We start from the raw sequence: 16403 nt of genomic DNA on the forward strand, positions 1-16403 counted from the left end.
CTGTTCACCCCTCCGCTCCCCCCGCTCAAAGCCACATCAGTCCGCTCATTATCGCTCAGCGCTCAACGCAGTTTGCATCGCGCTCCACTCAAATCGCCCCCCCCCCCCCCCCCCCCCCCCCCGCTCGCTCCAAAAAAGGAAAGAAATCTGCATGTATTTCACTTTTAGCTTAAACCACAGCCTTACTTTATCTCCCCGAGTTTGTTGCATACAGACTCATCTCGGATTATCCATTCTGTCTTGAAACGGGGATCTAACACTGATGCTAAAATGAGATGTTAATCAGTATAGTATATTCCATAGCGAATTGACACGTTGTTTGCCAATGTTTCTGAAAAAGCAGCGATGCCCATTGGAAGTGCAGCGTGAGTGTCATCGGTGAGCAGGGATTTGATTTCTGTGACAGCAGGGAGGTCTGTGAGGTCTGCCAGTGGCGTCAGCACACTGACAAGGTGCATCAGCTGCCGTACTTGATTCAGGGTGATAGCAACATTAGACTTGAGTTTGTTTTGCCATAACGTGTCTTTTTGGAACAACCGGATGAACGACTGAATAATCCGCAGCTGGCTGCTCCATCGAGTGGCGCAGGCATTTGTGGGGTGGACACCTAATTGGTCGGTTTCCTCTGTGTTCAGGGTGCTCTTGCGTACACTTTTCACCAGGTGCCCGACTTTCACTAACAGCCTATTAATGTTGTCGTGCTCGTTAACGGCGTCTTTGATCGCCAGCTGAAGCATGTGAATGGGGTATCTCAGATGTAAATTTCACACAGTAAAGTACTGATTTATCATAGTTTCTACATTAGAGGTTATCACTTCCACATGGACTTGCGAGGGCGCAGGTGGTCCCTCATCCTCCTCTTCATGTTCTGCGCTGCTGCTGGCATCCGCGGTCACTTCATCCTCCGCCTCCTCTTCAGTGCCAGGGAGGAGGTTAAACGCCTTGATCATGTTGCTGGCACTGTCAGTGACGACCCGTCGTTGCACGTTCCAATATTTGAGTACACTTTCATACTTTTGGTAAATACGATCTGCGGTATGGTGCCCCTGTATGTGCTCACTGCCCAACAAAACCGTGTGCCCCCGGAACGTCCCATCAATTAAACTGGCCATGATGCTAAGGAAGCTGTGCCCTCTTCTACTGGTCCAAATGTCCGCTGACAGAACGAGCCCATCACCATTTTGCAGTAGGTCTTGCAGTTTGGCTTCCATCTCTTCCAGGGCATGTGGCATGAGCGTGTCCCGTACGGTGTTGTAGCATGGGGGGGTGTAGCCCGGTTGAGCTACACCCCCCCGCGTTCTCCTTTACTCAGCGGTTCATAGTCAAAATGCTACATCCAGCTCTCTTTTTCTCTCCCTTGTTATGGTTGGGCCTTTGTGTGCAGTGAAGAAAATTTTGAATTCCTCAACCCTTTTCTCTTGTTGCTGCTGCTGCTCCTCTCGCTCTATAAAATACAAATTCATGGACGACACAAATTATATTAAACAGATGGATTCTGGGTCAGGCTTGAGCATGCTTCAGACTCGTAATGTGAGCGAGCGAAATTGGATCGGGACATAGGGCAACGCTCTGCCTTTTTAAAAATGCTGCTCTGCGCTCTGTCCAAAATCCGTCCCGCTCGCGCTCCACGCTCGCTCCCGCTCCACTCCGCTCACATGCTCTGGTAAGTATTCAGACCCTTTACTGAGTACTTTGTTGAAGCGCCTTTGGCAGCGATTACAGCCTCGAGGCTTCTTGGTTATGACTCTGCAAGCTTGGCACACCTGTATTTGGGGAGTTTCTCCCTTTGTTCTCTGCAGATCCTCTCAAGCTCTGTCAGGTTGGATGGGGAGCATCGCAGCACAGCTATTTTCAGGTCGCTCCAGAGATGTTAGATCAAGTTCAAGTCCGGGCTCTGGTTGGGCCACTCAAGGACATTCAGAGAATTGTCCCGAAGCCACTCCTGCGTTGTCTTGGCTGTGTGCTTAGGGTCGTTATCCTGTTCGAAGGTGAACCTTCACCCCAGTCTGAGGTCCTGAGCGCTCTGGAGCAGGTTTTCATCAAGGATCTCTCTGTACTTTGCTCTGTTCGCCTTTCCGTCTATCCTGACTATGATTATTCAAATTCTATAGTTAGATAAGTGGGCACTTTGAATACTCTGTTTGACATGACAACAAATGAAAATGCCATGGAGGAGTTATTGTGACAGGGTAGTAACCAAAGTGTTGACAAGTGTTTCCTAAATGACCCTAAAATCTTTGGCTACATTTAATGTTTTCTCTTTGCTACATTATGTAGCTAATATATTCTTGCTTTGCGTATTCTTCTTTGATTTAGAAGATACTGTTGCGCAAAAACATTCTGATTTAGGTCTACACCATCACTGGTATTATCAGGCTGTATAGCTAATTACGTTTGCTCTGACTCAGTACGTTTATTAGCCAACTAGCGATTAGCATTAGCGGCTAACATTATTTAGGCCAAATTTACTAAGAAATTGACAAACCAGCTTTTTGCAGATGTAAAAAACACAAACTAATGGTGTAATTATAGAACGCTAGTGGATTTATATTAAGAAGCAAAGTGAAAACCGCATTGTTGTCATTAACATTGTTTCATGTGCTGCGTTGACCATGCAGAGACTGAACGCAAGTGTCTCGTGGTAGAGGAACAACAAATGCGCTCCTTGAGTGATGGGGCAGGTCCGGGTCTGTATGAAAAGTGGCATGGAGAGAGATGGCTTAAGTAGCCAAGTAAACTATAGAAATGGACGTTACACACGGTGTATCACATTTAGCAAACCAAACATTCAAATACCGTTATAGAAGGTAAAGTAAAAACCCAAACCGGTCCGTGCATTAATACCGATATATCGTAAAATACGGTATACCGTCCAGCCCTAGGCCATAGTGCACTACCTTTGACCCTGGTTGCATCAAACATCCTCCAGAATGTTCTCTGTAGACTACTTTGCTGCCTGGCGAAGGGTAAGGGTATTGCTGAGTCATTGCCATAGTCTGAGCTCACTTTCTGACACGACAGCCCAAGCGAGGTCACCTTACATTCCAAACACTCACTGGATCTTTACTCTCCTGGGTTATGAGTGTGACGCTGAGCGCCAGCCCAAGTTGTTTCTGCCTACTCGTTTGTGTGTGTGCGCGCGCACATACATATCCGTGTGTGTGCGGACGTTTGTGTGCGCAGGTTGGTCAACATACAATGATTTTCTCTCTTGAATGTGAATACAGTGTTCTCTTTATAGTGGGAGCTCCATCATGATTACATCCCAACTGTAACATAGTTTGGAGAGTGTAGGACGGGACTTCCCCAGACAGCCTCCCTCATTTCTATCCCTCCCTGCTGCCTCTCAAAGGCTTAAGTTGATGAGAGGTTTTTCTATGTAGAGACACATGGGAAAGCACCCATTAAGAAAACGTGCGCCTGCAGTTGCTGATACAAGAGGTAACTGGCAGCTCTGGAAGACTACGTACCAAGCTGTTCTTGTCACACACAGACAGCTTTAGGCTATTAGATTATTCTTGTTTGTCCTTCTATGTAACTCGGGCCATATTTGCAACTTCATTTTACTAAGTACAGTACCAGTCAAAAGTTTGGACACACCTACTCATTCAAGGGTTCTTCTTTATTTGTACTATTTTCTACATTGTAGAATAATAGTGAAGACATCAAAACTATGAAATAACACATATGGAATCACGTAGTAACCAAAAAAATGTTAAACAAATGAAAATATATTTTAGATTCTTCAAAGTAGCCACCCTTTGCCTTGACAGCTTTGCACACTCTTGGCATTCTCTCAACCAGCTTCACCTGGAATGTGAATTTCCAACAGGAGTTCCACATATACTGAGCACGTGTTGGCTGCTTTTCCTTTACTCTGCAGTCCAACTCATCCCAAACCATCTCAATTGGGTTGAGGTCAGGGGATTGTGGAGGTCATCTGATGTTGCACTCCATCAGTCTCCTTCTAGGTCAATTAGCCCTTGCACAGCCTGGAGGTGTGTTGGGTCATTGTCCTGTTTAAAAACAAATGAAAGTCCCACTAAGTGCAAACCAGATGGGATGGCGTATCGCTGCAGAATGCTGTGGTAGCCATGCTGGTTAAGTGTGCCTTGAATTCTAAATAAATCACCAACAGTGTCACCAGCAAAGCACCATCACACCACCTCCTCCATGCTTCACGGTGGGAACCACACATGCGGAGATCATCCGTTCACCTACTCTGCGTCCACAATGACACGGCGGTTGGAACCAAAAATCTCAAATTTTGACTAATTAGACCAAAGGACAGATTTCCACCGGTCTAATGTCCATTGCTCATGTTTCTTGGCCCAAGCAAGTCTCTTCTTCTTATTGGTGTCCTTTTAGTAGTGGTTTCTTTGCAGCAATTCGACCATGAAGGCCTGATTCACGCAGTCTCCTCTGAACAGTTGATGTTGAGATGTGTCTGTTACTTGAACTCTGAAGCATTTATTTGGGCTGCAATTTCTGAGGCTGGTAACTCTAATGAATTAATCTTCTGCAGCAGAGGTAACTCTGGGTCTTCCTTTCCTGTGGCGGTCCTCATGAGAGCCAGTTTCATCATAGCACTTGATTCTTTGTCCTTTCAAAGTTCTTGACATTTTCCGTATTGACTGACCTTCATGTCTTAAAGTAACGATGGACTGTCGTTTTTCTTTGCTTATTTGAGCTGTTCTTGCCATAATATGGACTTGGTCTTTTACCAAATAGGGCTATTTGAATTTTTTTTGACCTTTTAGTCATTTAGCAGACACTCTTATCCAGAGCGACTTACAATTAGTGAGTGCATACATTTTTCATACTGGCCCCCTGTGGGAATCGAACCCACAACTCTTGCGTTGCAAGCGCAATGCTCTACCAACTGAGCTACAGGAGGGCCAATGGGCTATCTTCTGTATACCACCCCTACCTTGTCACAACACAACTGATTGGCTCAAACGCATTAAGAAGGAAAGAAATTCCACACGTTTTGATGTCTTCACTATTATTTTACAATGTAGACGTGTGTCCAAACTTTTGACTGGTACTGTACATTCAACTTATGTAGCCCTACTTGAATCAATCTGTCATTCACCCCCCCTCCCCGTCCGTTCACAAGGGAATTGTGAACACATACATTGAGCAGGGAGGGGATGTACCGTAGCCTACTTGTTTTCTACTGTAGAGAATGGTGAGAGGTTTATTCGATTGAGGTTTGTGGGTTCGTTTCCCACGGGGGGGCAGTATGAAAATGTCGCTCTGGATAAGCGCGTCTGCTAAATGACTAAAATGTAAAAATGTAAACTGAGATTGAGCCTGGCTGCTGTATTAATGTGCTACTAGCCCTCCACATAGCTTCTACTGTAGGCAGGCTATGGTTACGTCCCAAATGGTACCCTACTCCCTATATAGTGCACTACTTTTGACCAGGGCCCATTAGGGAATAGGGTGCCAGTCGGGGCATATCCTTTGAGTTTCACTGTGAATTTCTCTGCTTGAGTTTGTGTGCCTGGACATATTCTGAGTGAACAAAAGTCCAGTTTGACAAAAAAGGCTACACTCCTCTACAGAGCAAGGATCTGAATAGCAATGTGACAAATATAACATTTTGCTTAACATTTCAACTGTCATTTTTGAATCTGTTTTCCATTAAAATAAGAACAAATCATAAAATTCCACATCAATTCACAATGCATAAAAATGGTCCTATTACGTATGTACAGTGCTTGACTTGGGCAGGAGCTTACCGGAGGTGAGGACCGGCACCTCACATTTTGTACAGCTTGAGCTCCTGCACCTCTTATAGAACATTAGCTCGAAGTATTGTGGAGCTCCTGCAACTAAATTATAAACAGTCTAAGTCAAGCACTGCATACAGTGGGGGAAAAAATGTATTTAGTCAGCCACCAATTGTGCATGTTCTCCCACTTAAAAAGATGAGAGAGGCTTGTAATTTTCATCATAGGTACACGTCAACTATGACAGACAAAATGAGAAAGAAAAATCCAGAAAATCACATTGTAGGATTTTTAATGAATTTATTAGCAAATTATGGTGGAAAATAAGTATTTGGTCAATAACAAAAGTTTCTCAATACTTTGTTATATACCCTTTGTTGGCAATGACACGGGTCAAACGTTTTCTGTAAGTCTTCAAGGTTTTCACACACTGTTGCTGGTATTTTGGCCCATTCCTCCATGCAGATCTCCTCTAGAGCAGTGATGTTTTGGGGCTGTCGCTGGGCAACACGGACTTGCAACTCCCTCCAAAGATTTTCTATGGGGTTGAGATCTGGAGACTGGCTAGGCCACTCCAGGACCTTGAAATGCTTCTTATGAAGCCACTCCTTCGTTGCCCGGGCGGTGTGTTTGGGATCATTGTCATGCTGAAAGACCCAGCCACGTTTCATCTTCAATGCCCTTGCTGATGGAAGGAGGTTTTCACTCAAAATCTCACAATACATGGCCCCATTCATTCTTTCCTTTACACGGATCCATCGTCCTGGTCCCTTTGCAGAAAAACAGCCCCAAAGCATGATGTTTCCACCCCCATGCTTCACAGTAGGTATGGTGTTCTTTGGATGCAACTCCTCATTCTTTGTCCTCCAAACACGACGAGTTGAGTTTTGACCAAAAAGTTCTATTTTGGTTTCATCTGACCATATGACATTCTCTCAATCCTCTTCTGGATCATCCAAATGCACTCTAGCAAACTTCAGACGGGCCTGGACATGTACTGGCTTAAGCAGGGGGACATGTCTGGCACTGCAGGATTTGAGTCCCTGGCGGCGTAGTGTGTTACTGATGGTAGGCTTTGTTACTTTGGTCCCAGCTCTCTGCAGGTCATTCACTAGGTCCCCCCGTGTGGTTCTGGGATTTTTGCTCACCGTTCTTGTGATCATTTTGACCCCACGGGGTGAGATCTTGCGTGGAGCCCCAGATCGAGGGAGATTATCAGTGGTCTTGTATGTCTTCCATTTCCTAATAATTGCTCCCACTGTTGATTTCTTCAAACCAAGCTGCTTACCTATTGCAGATTCAGTCTTCCCAGCCTGGTGCAGGTCTACAATTTTGTTTCTGGTGTCCTTTGACAGCTCTTTGGTCTTGGCCATAGTGGAGTTTGGAGTGTGACTGTTTGAGGTTGTGGACAGGTGTCTTTTATACTGATAACAAGTTCAAACAGGTGCCATTAATACAGGTAACGAGTGGAGGACAGAGGAGCCTCTTAAAGAAGAAGTTACAGGTCTGTGAGAGCCAGAAATCTTGCTTGTTTGTAGGTGACCAAATACTTATTTTCCACCATAATTTGCAAATAAATTCATTAAAAATCCTACAATGTGATTTTCTGGGGGAAAAAATCTAATTTTATCTGTCATAGTTGACGTGTACCTATGATGAAAATTACAGGCCTCATCTTTTTAAGTGGGAGAACTTGCACAATTGGTGGCTGACTAAATACTTTTTTCCCCCACTGTATGTGTGATGATTGTGAGGTACTTTACAATGGCTATGGCACGTCAAGGGAATTGTAGCTTATTGTTCAGATGGGTTAAATGGGAACTTAAATCTGGACACTGACTATAGGTCTATAACCTCTCACATAGTCTTAATATTAATTCCTGCAGAATTAAGCATTTGTTGCTGTAAAATTATACACCAAATGTAGGCTACATTTTGACTGGGGAACAGGAGTGGAGAAACATTATTTATTTCAGCATCTTGCAGAATGCAAATGCTCAGTTAGCACCTCTACAGACGGTATCTATCTTTATCAGCATCATAAAAGCTGATTAGTGTTTCAACCACATACAATATGCATCCAAAAGGAACTTGAATCTTATCAGAAACATGTTAGGTTGTTTTCACAGCTTTCTATTTCCTTACAACCAATGTCATTAGGACATTTAGCATTTTCTCCCCGGTCCCTAAAAGGTTTTGCTCCACGAAAGAAGCAGAGATGATAGCGAACTTTACCGATGTCAACTAGATTGAAGCATTCACTCTATCGATTTATGATATTCTGTTTAGAAGCTGCATGTATCAAATTATAGACAAGTTGACTAACATATAGCCTACCAAAATGTTTGAAATTATAAGCAGAAACACATCTAAATCAGGCCCCCAAAAAATCCTGCACCCCATGTAAAATATTTTTTTCTCTCTGCCTGTAGCCTAGAAGGCATTTGATATGTTAGCGGGTTAGGGTTGGGTGCGGGCCTCAGATTTTCACTTTATCACAAATAGTTGGGCGGTTGCGGATGGGTTAGCAATTGCCGGCTGGTGCGGGTGAACAAACGGCTGACACTAGTGTGTGTGTGTGTGTGTGTGTGTGTGTGTGTGTGTCCATAAACAAATAAACACCTGGGACCCTGTCCACAACTGGAGAGTGATTCCACCCCTCCATTTAAAGTGGGGCCTTCCATCCCCACCTTACCCCTCATCATATGGTAGCAGCACAGATGAGATTAGCACGTTTAACTTGACCTCTCATGCATGTCAGATAAACATACCCCTCCACAATGTTCTAGAATCTATTCACTACTTAAGCCATCTCCCATCTCCCCACTCAACCAGCAACGTGGGGGAGCAGCCTTACGAAAACAACTCACCAAAGAGCATTTCTATAAAGTGCTTCCAGAAATGGCTTGAGATAAACTCAAATGCCTTAGCCCTCCCCATCCCTCTATTCTACCCTTTCTCTCCTTTACATTTTCCCTCAACATTTTGTGAGTAGATAGGCCCCTATCTGCATTGCTGTTCAACATTCCCCACCTACCAATCATGCAGATCCATCCGATTGGTTGCCTTGACTGTCAGTGTTTTCCTGTCAATAAGATGTGGTTGGCCAGACTGGGGACAACTTGTTTCCTCACACCTCTCCCCTCCCCCCTACTGCAGCAGCTCCACGTCCCAGCCCATCCATGGCCTTCACACGCAAGGCCTTTTGAGTAAAACATGATCACAACAAGATTAGGACAAATAATACATATGTCCCTCCTCCCCTCGTCAGTTCTTAGCAGCTGCCCTTATTTTGAAGGTGTTACTATTTGCATTTTCAGTTTCTTTTTAGGAGCTTCTTGTCTTTTTGCTTGCTAGCGCTGTTGCTTAAAATAGTGCAGCTGTTCAGTAATATTGAATTTAGTGTCATTCAGGGACACAGCGATAGGTCAATATTTGCTCATTTACTTGTGACAGTTAAGAAAACACCCTCCCCCGTTGAGGAACATTCACTATTGTAACATCTTTTTGTTGAGTCAAATTGAAAAATGAATTTTACATCTAGGAAATCGGAATAGTTTGAATGCCTGATTTTACTGGGTCAAATATCCCAGTAAATGCTTTGCATTTAGCTTGAAGATGAAATATGGGGACATTTGTTTTTGCACTCTAATAAAGACATAGGCTACATGATTGCATAAAACAAGCCTATGTGATTCTTTACATTATTGCATTTCTTTACATTATTGCATTTCTTTACATTATTGCATTCTTTGTAGACAAATGTAATAAAGCTGAACACAACACTGCCTTTTTTTGTGATTTTAAGCTTAGGCCTAATTTAATAGGAAATGATGGAGCATGTAGCCTAGCCTATTATGCTGCTGCACAATGTTACCCAACACCTGTCATCCATCACCACACCCTTCGGGGCTCTGCAGTGTTACAGCACGGCACCCTTTCAGAAATACATACAAATCTGCTCTCTCTGTTAGTTGACTTCTCAGAAAATGAATAGTGATTTCATGTAGTGTCGTGTCACCCTGGCCTGTATTTTTTTCATGACTGAACATTTCTTCTGCATATTTTTCCTTCCACCATTATGATCTACCTCCCTTCTCCTCAGTCTGTACCCTCCCTTGTTCTTGAATTACATTAGCCAGGCAGCCTGCCAACATCTAACCAAATTACACATTGAAATGGTGAGCTTAGCTTGGCTATGGGGTCTTAAAAGCCCCTCTGAGCTCTAGGAGAATACTTTGAAAATACCGAAATTACCCCTGGTCGGGTACTTTTCCCTTTTCCCTTCACACGGCTCCTTCCTTTTTTACCCCGTTAGCCTACCGCTCGGCTGCTGAAATCCCCCTTGTCCAGATGTGTTTCGGTAGGCCTTCGCTCCAGGTAGGGCTCTGACCTACATTTGGTGAGATCAGCTGTTGCTCCTGTGTCCCACGCAGACATAAATTAAGCTGCATAGCTCCTCTCAATGTAGTACTGCTGTTAAATGAACCCCCCCCCCCCCCCCCCCTTCACTCTCTGTCCCTCCAGCTATGGTTTCATCTACACACCTGCTCCTCTGTGCTCCAGAAACATGTCATTGATGTCTGATGTATTCAAAGCTTCACTGTCTGTCAGCAACCGGTTTTCTTGCAGAGTAGTAATGTGGGATTAGGACCAGATCATTATGACTACTATAGGCAAATTTGAAGCGTCACATAGAATGCTCTTGGTGTAGTCGAAGACTGGTTTGGATGACAGTGAATTATGATTTATCAAGGATGAACGGTTTAAATGGCACATGGATGTTGTGCTGTGTTTTGAATGTAAAGCTCTGTCTGACACACACTCTCTCTACCCCTCTTTCTCCCTCTCTCTGCCTCCCTCTCTCTCCTAGGCTGTCCTCTGGCGAGGCGGTAGGTGGGTGGTGTGGAGCTGGCCTCGGCACCGGGAGAGGCCCCCTCGCCCGCCCCCTCCCTGTGCTGCATGGCTGCGATGGCGCCCGCTCTAACCGACGCGCCGGCCGAAGCTCACCGCATCCGCTTCAAACTGGCTCCACCCTCCTCCAACCTCTCCCCGAGCGGCGTGGAGAGCAGCGGAGGCACCAGTCACATCCTCGTCTCCAGCAACGGCGCCGTCAAGCGCAAGGCCTCCGAAGAGCGCGGTCCCCACGGGGGTTCCATCACAGCTAAGGGGAGGGAGGAGTCGCCGCGAGGCAACGAGGCTCCTTCCACACCTCTTGGGAAACTACAGCCGCTGGTGGCGTCGTACCTGTGCTCGGACGTGACGTCCGTTCCCTCTACCAAGGAGTCACTGAAGCTGCAAGGCGTCCTGCTGCAGAAACACGGCCTTCTGCCCAGCTTCCTGCCCAGGAAACACAAGACACTGGAGATCTCAGAGGTGCAGCTCAAGAGCATCATGAGTAGCAGCAGAGGAGGTGGTCTCCCTGCCCTGTCAAGCCCGCCGCCACCGGTCAACGGCGTGGCCAAGAAGTTGGCCAAAAACGGGCCGGACCGAGACAGTATGACAGCGGTCAATGGCGGTAATAACTGGCCTCCTGCTGGACATGGACTGGACTCCCCAGTGCTCCAGCCCCAACCCCACACGGCTGCCTCTAGAGGAAACTCTCCTCTCAACGGGGGAGGGGAGCACCAGCAGCCCACAGGACTGTCCTATAACCCTGCTGGAAACCCTGAACAGCCAGCACACCCCGCAGCCTCCACCAACACCCCCATAGACTGCCCCGACAGCAAACCCGCCGATAGGCCACCATCGCTGGCCAGTGACACATCATCCCTTTCCCCAACGGACCGACAGACCTCCCTGGGTCTGGGCAGCCTTGGAATGGACGTTAAGGAGCGGACTCAGCAGAGCCAGAGCCGGCAGGGCGAGATCGAGGGGCGTCTGAGGCGCCTGAGGAAGCGCCTCCAGGTGGTTCAGGCCAAGCAGGTGGAGCACCATGTCCAGCAGCAGCTGGGGGGCCTCCTGGAGAGCACGCTGGGGCCACTGGATGCCCTCCGACCTGGCGGAAGACGAGGAGGCCAGGACGCCCCCTTCACCCCGCAGGAGAGGGAGGGGCTTGGGCGATTCTTGAAGGACGGTTCTGTACCAGCGGAGCTGGAGCGCCTGTCCCTCAGCGGAACCACCAACCTGAGGTCCACGGAGAGCGCCTTCGACTCAGACGCCACGGAGAGCAGCTCCGGAGGAGAGACGGACGTGGAGGAGGACGAGCTCACCAGGGTGGACATCGAGCAGCGACACATCTCTCTGTAAGTACCTAGTACCTGGACAAAATGTCTATTAGGGGGGTTGTGCGTAGGAAAATTGGGTTTTGCCGCTTAACAGAAAATGAAATGGATAAAGAAAGAGTGGAATGGGCCTTTTGAAATGAAGGTATGTTGACTAAATTGGCATTTACGATGGGGAGAAAGCAGAGAGAGACGGAGACTGAAGTAGTGGAAAATACAAAGATGCTAGAGTGAGTGAGTGAAAGGGAGGGACTCCGTCCTGGCTTGGTTTGTTGGGTTGTGTTAAGTTGTTAGCCACTGGGGATCTGTAGCCTCGTTTTAGCAGAAACACAATGCCAGTTTCAGGGTTCATCTCCAGTTTACCACTCTCTGCTGCTGAAAGGTAGCCTTATACAGGCCTGTTCATGTCACATACAAGCGCGTGTATGTGAAGTCTACATTTTCCTTTTCCTGTGTTCATGAGGATGTGGCTTGTGCTCTCATTTGTGTGGAAGGTGACCCTGATGAAGTGATGGCTGATGGGTAATGAAAGTGAATGAAAACCCTGTTTAATAACAGGACTGCACTGCTGTGGTGCAGTGCAGTCCTCTGTTTCAAACACACTGTTATGTCTTCAGGGATAAGCCTGGCTCTAATGCACTTATCAGAGAAAGAAACCACAATTTTCTTCAGAGAAGTGAAGGCAGAGATATCCAGAAGAAAAAGCTAGCTTGGCCCCAGGTTAGATTAATTCCAGTGCGGTTAATATCCAATGTCTGATATTGCTGATCTTTTGCCTTGTTGACGCCATTGGATGAGGCACTTAATGTGATCAACGCAAGAGTAGATTTTAACCCATAGATGGTGTTTCCCTCTCTTTTTACAGGCAGATGAAATGATGTGGGAGTAGATGGGCATTTCACCCTGAAGTATTCAGTATTGGTCCTATGTTATTTCATGTTACGTTACCTTTTGAATAGCAGTGGCTAGCTCTTGCTGGTTATGCTAGATGTTCCTATTCAGTTGGATTGGCCTTTTCTTTATGATCCTCAGTTGAGTAACATGTGAGCACCTTGTTTGGATCTTTTTATAGTCAGCCCTGCAGCATTTCTTTCTGACTCCAGCTCTACAAGGCCCACTGATTATTGTGTGTAGTGAGTGGCCCATGGGCACCCTAATCCCTCTATATAGTGCACTACTTTGTACCATGACCCATAGAGCTGGGATCAAAAGTAGTGCACAAAATAGCGGATAAGGAGCCATTTGGGACTCCATGTGAGCCTGACTGTGGGTCAGAGTCACAGAGGCCTTGTTTGAATGTGAACTAAAGCTAAAGACGGACAGACGGCATGAGGGATAACCTACATTCAGGCATGATGAAGGCAGTTGGTCGGTCACATGGCGAATTGCGTAAGACCAAATAGGCTTACTTCCAGCCAGATTATAGTGAGCGAGAGAGAGAAAGGGCGAGAGAGCATGATGACACTGCTGCTGTTTTTTACAGACTCTGTCTGACTGTCCCTGTGGGAGTAAATAGGGGCGCCTGCACCTTTAAGACGTGACAGGGCGGGGGGGACTTTGTTTTTATTAAATGTTTTCTTGTACATGACTCATAGAATGTTATGGAAGGGGATATGATGAACAGATATAACATATTTACAAACACTTCAACTCACCACACAGACCCATTCCTGCTTTTCATAGTTTAGGTTGGCAGCTTGTTGATTTTACCACCTTGTGGTGTCTGTCTGGATATCTGTTATGTCTCTTGTGTAAGGAAAGCTTGTTATTTCCAGACCAGTTGAAGTTGCTATGGTGGTGGTGATGCAGCCACAATATGGTCATTTTAACATTTAGCTCTGAGCAACCCTCTGAGGATCAGTTTGATTTGTGTGATCTGTCTTGTATGTCTGTCTGTCTGCACACAGTGTTTGTCCTGACACACACATACGTACACTAGGGGTGTAGCGGTTTACCAAACCCCCACGGTTCGTTACGTATTGTGGTTTTGGGGTTAAGGTACAGCAGGAAAATGAAATGCCAACAGTTACTCTAGTTAATTTTAGTTTATTTGGCTAAATACCATATTTGTGGCCCAATTCCAGTTTCTGTGACATCATTCACAATGTTCCTGGCATTGTCTGTTGTGACAGAGATTGTTATGTTGGGCCTCTCAAGTAGAGGTCTAAAAAGTTGGACCCGTTCCGAAATGGACCTGGGGCTTTCCCACCCGGACAAATATGCATAAATACATTTTTCACTATAGAGACCCGTTCCGAACCGAGGACCACCAGTTCTATATAGACATGGTCGGATCAGAGTTAGGGAAGCAGCAGAAAAGTCCATTTGTAAGCTACTTTATTAACCAGAGCTTATACAGCGCGAGGGAGAGCAGGTGGAGAAGGGGCATTGTGGTGTGTGAGAGGCAGAGGGACAGCAACCAACCATAACAAGCCAACTTGCGCTAGAATACTAACTTCTGGCTTGTCATAGCTAGGTTACTTATCATCCAATATGATATGAAAGTGTGCGCTTTCTCTTTAAGACCCATGATGTCATTTCGAGGCTTGAGCAAAGATGATATTGAGAGACGTGAGGCGGGGCCCATAGGACGATGAAAATGAAAATGTTTTGGTGACAATCAGCTTTGAAATCAGCAATATTTTGCTTTATGGCTTGTATATTATTTTAAAGGTACTAGGGCAGTGAATTCATGTTAGCTTCAGCTGTAAGCTACCAAGGAAAGCTAGCCTACAAAGCTGGGTTCTACCGGTATCTTCTTGCATTGTAAAGTGTTCTAGCCTGTAATGGATATTGCTTTGCGAACAGTAATTACGTCTCAAAATGTCTACATACCGTGTTGCATTATTCAAGTTTAACTTCTTTGCAGCATAAGTGGTGATGTAGCCCAGACTACCAGTGAGTACAGTGGTTCCTCAGGATGGGCTAGAGCTAGCAATGAGTAAGTGGAGTAGGCACGGAGCTCTCGCGCTATAAGGGGACATCGGCTGCGCTGATAGACATACTTGATTCTCAATCAGTCGACGACACGAGACACATTTGACTGAAGTACCGAAGGTAACAATTCTAGTACCGAACGGTTTTTCATGTTCTAGTATCGAAAAGGTTCTGCCGTTTCGGTATACCGTGCAACAATGCACACACACACTATATAAAGAGTTGTCTGTTGCTAAGCAGTGATGGTTACCCCGGGAGTGTTAACTCCAAGGTGTTTGCTTTCCTTGTGAAAATCTTAAAAGCAGCGCAGTTCCGTCTTGTTTTGAGTTGGTCTCATTTTACAACCCAATCGTTATCTTTGACACAGAAATAGTAGGGTCTCTGTGTACGAGTCTTCTTATTTGTGTGTGGCCTTTTGTACGTGTCATAGTGACGCAACAAAGCTTATGTAAAGATTAGCGTAAGTGAGGGTTCTACTGGAGGGCTTGATGGTCAGTTGGCAGGGCCTAAAACATTTTTTTTTTTGTATACCAGCCACTGTGGCAGGTAGATTAAACAAATAAAAGCCACTCCAATTATTTTAACTAGCCAAAATATTTGTTTTGCCATAATTACACAAAGAAACACACAAAAAAAACTGATGAGCATGCTTAGTAATGTTTCTAAAACAAGTAATGTATTACTAGTAAGAAGTAATGTGGTATATTGCTCGATTTAATTTAATATTCTGTGACCTGAGTATTTTAACAAATGTTTAGCTGCCCCTTTAAGGTTACCTTGGTAACAGGGCCACTCGATGTCATCACATGTGCCTGCAACAATGTCACTAGTAGAGGCCAATGATGTCTCTTTTTGCTAGCTGTGGGAGCAAACTCAAACATTGAAAAGCAACCGAGCTTGTGAACAAAACTATGTAAATAGCCAAGAAACACGAGGACAAAGTAGTAGACTTTAAAGTAAATTAGACTAACTTTTATGCCTGTGCCCATTGCTTCTAAAAACGGGCTTTCAGCACTCAGTGCTCACAGCCTCCCAGACAGGCAGTGTTGCTGCGCAAGGTGGGATAGCTATAACGTTAGGATTCAGGTTTCTTTGTGCATTACCAGATATGAAACAAAACGTCAGAAATACTTAGAAAACCGCTACTGCACCATGTATTTAGCTATAAATCACAACTCTCACTTGTATCCATACTTGACTGTTTTTATGAAGCGCTCACACTGTGGAGTCCGGAGTGTTACCACCAACGTGGCTGGTCGAGAGCATCCTGACTGGTTGCATCACCGCCTGGTATGGCAACTGCTCTGCCTCCAACCGCAAGGCACTACAGAGGGTAGTGCGTACAGCCCAGTACATCACTGGGGCCAAGCTTCCTGCCATCCAGGACCTCTACACCAGGCGGTGTCAGAGGAAGGCAAAAAAATCAGACTCCAGCCACCCTAGTCATAGACTGTTCTCTCTGCAACCGCACGGCAAGCGGTACCGTAGCGCCAAGTCTAGGTCC

The 16403-nt window shown here is 45.7% G+C and overlaps 1 protein-coding gene across 1 annotated transcript in view; it reads left to right on the forward strand.

The window, feature by feature from the left end:
- The window catches only part of LOC311100451 (KAT8 regulatory NSL complex subunit 1-like), a 102233-nt gene that overhangs the window by 24318 nt on the left and 61512 nt on the right, over positions 1-16403 (forward strand). The window contains 2 exon segments of the mRNA XM_084141373.1: positions 10612-10690; positions 10693-11983. Coding sequence (XP_083997499.1) covers positions 10612-10690; positions 10693-11983 — 1370 coding nt within the window.

The sequence above is a fragment of the Coregonus lavaretus genome (genome assembly GCF_964263955.1).
Source record: "Coregonus lavaretus genome assembly, chromosome: 2".
NCBI classification, from domain to species: Eukaryota; Metazoa; Chordata; class Actinopteri; order Salmoniformes; family Salmonidae; genus Coregonus; species Coregonus lavaretus.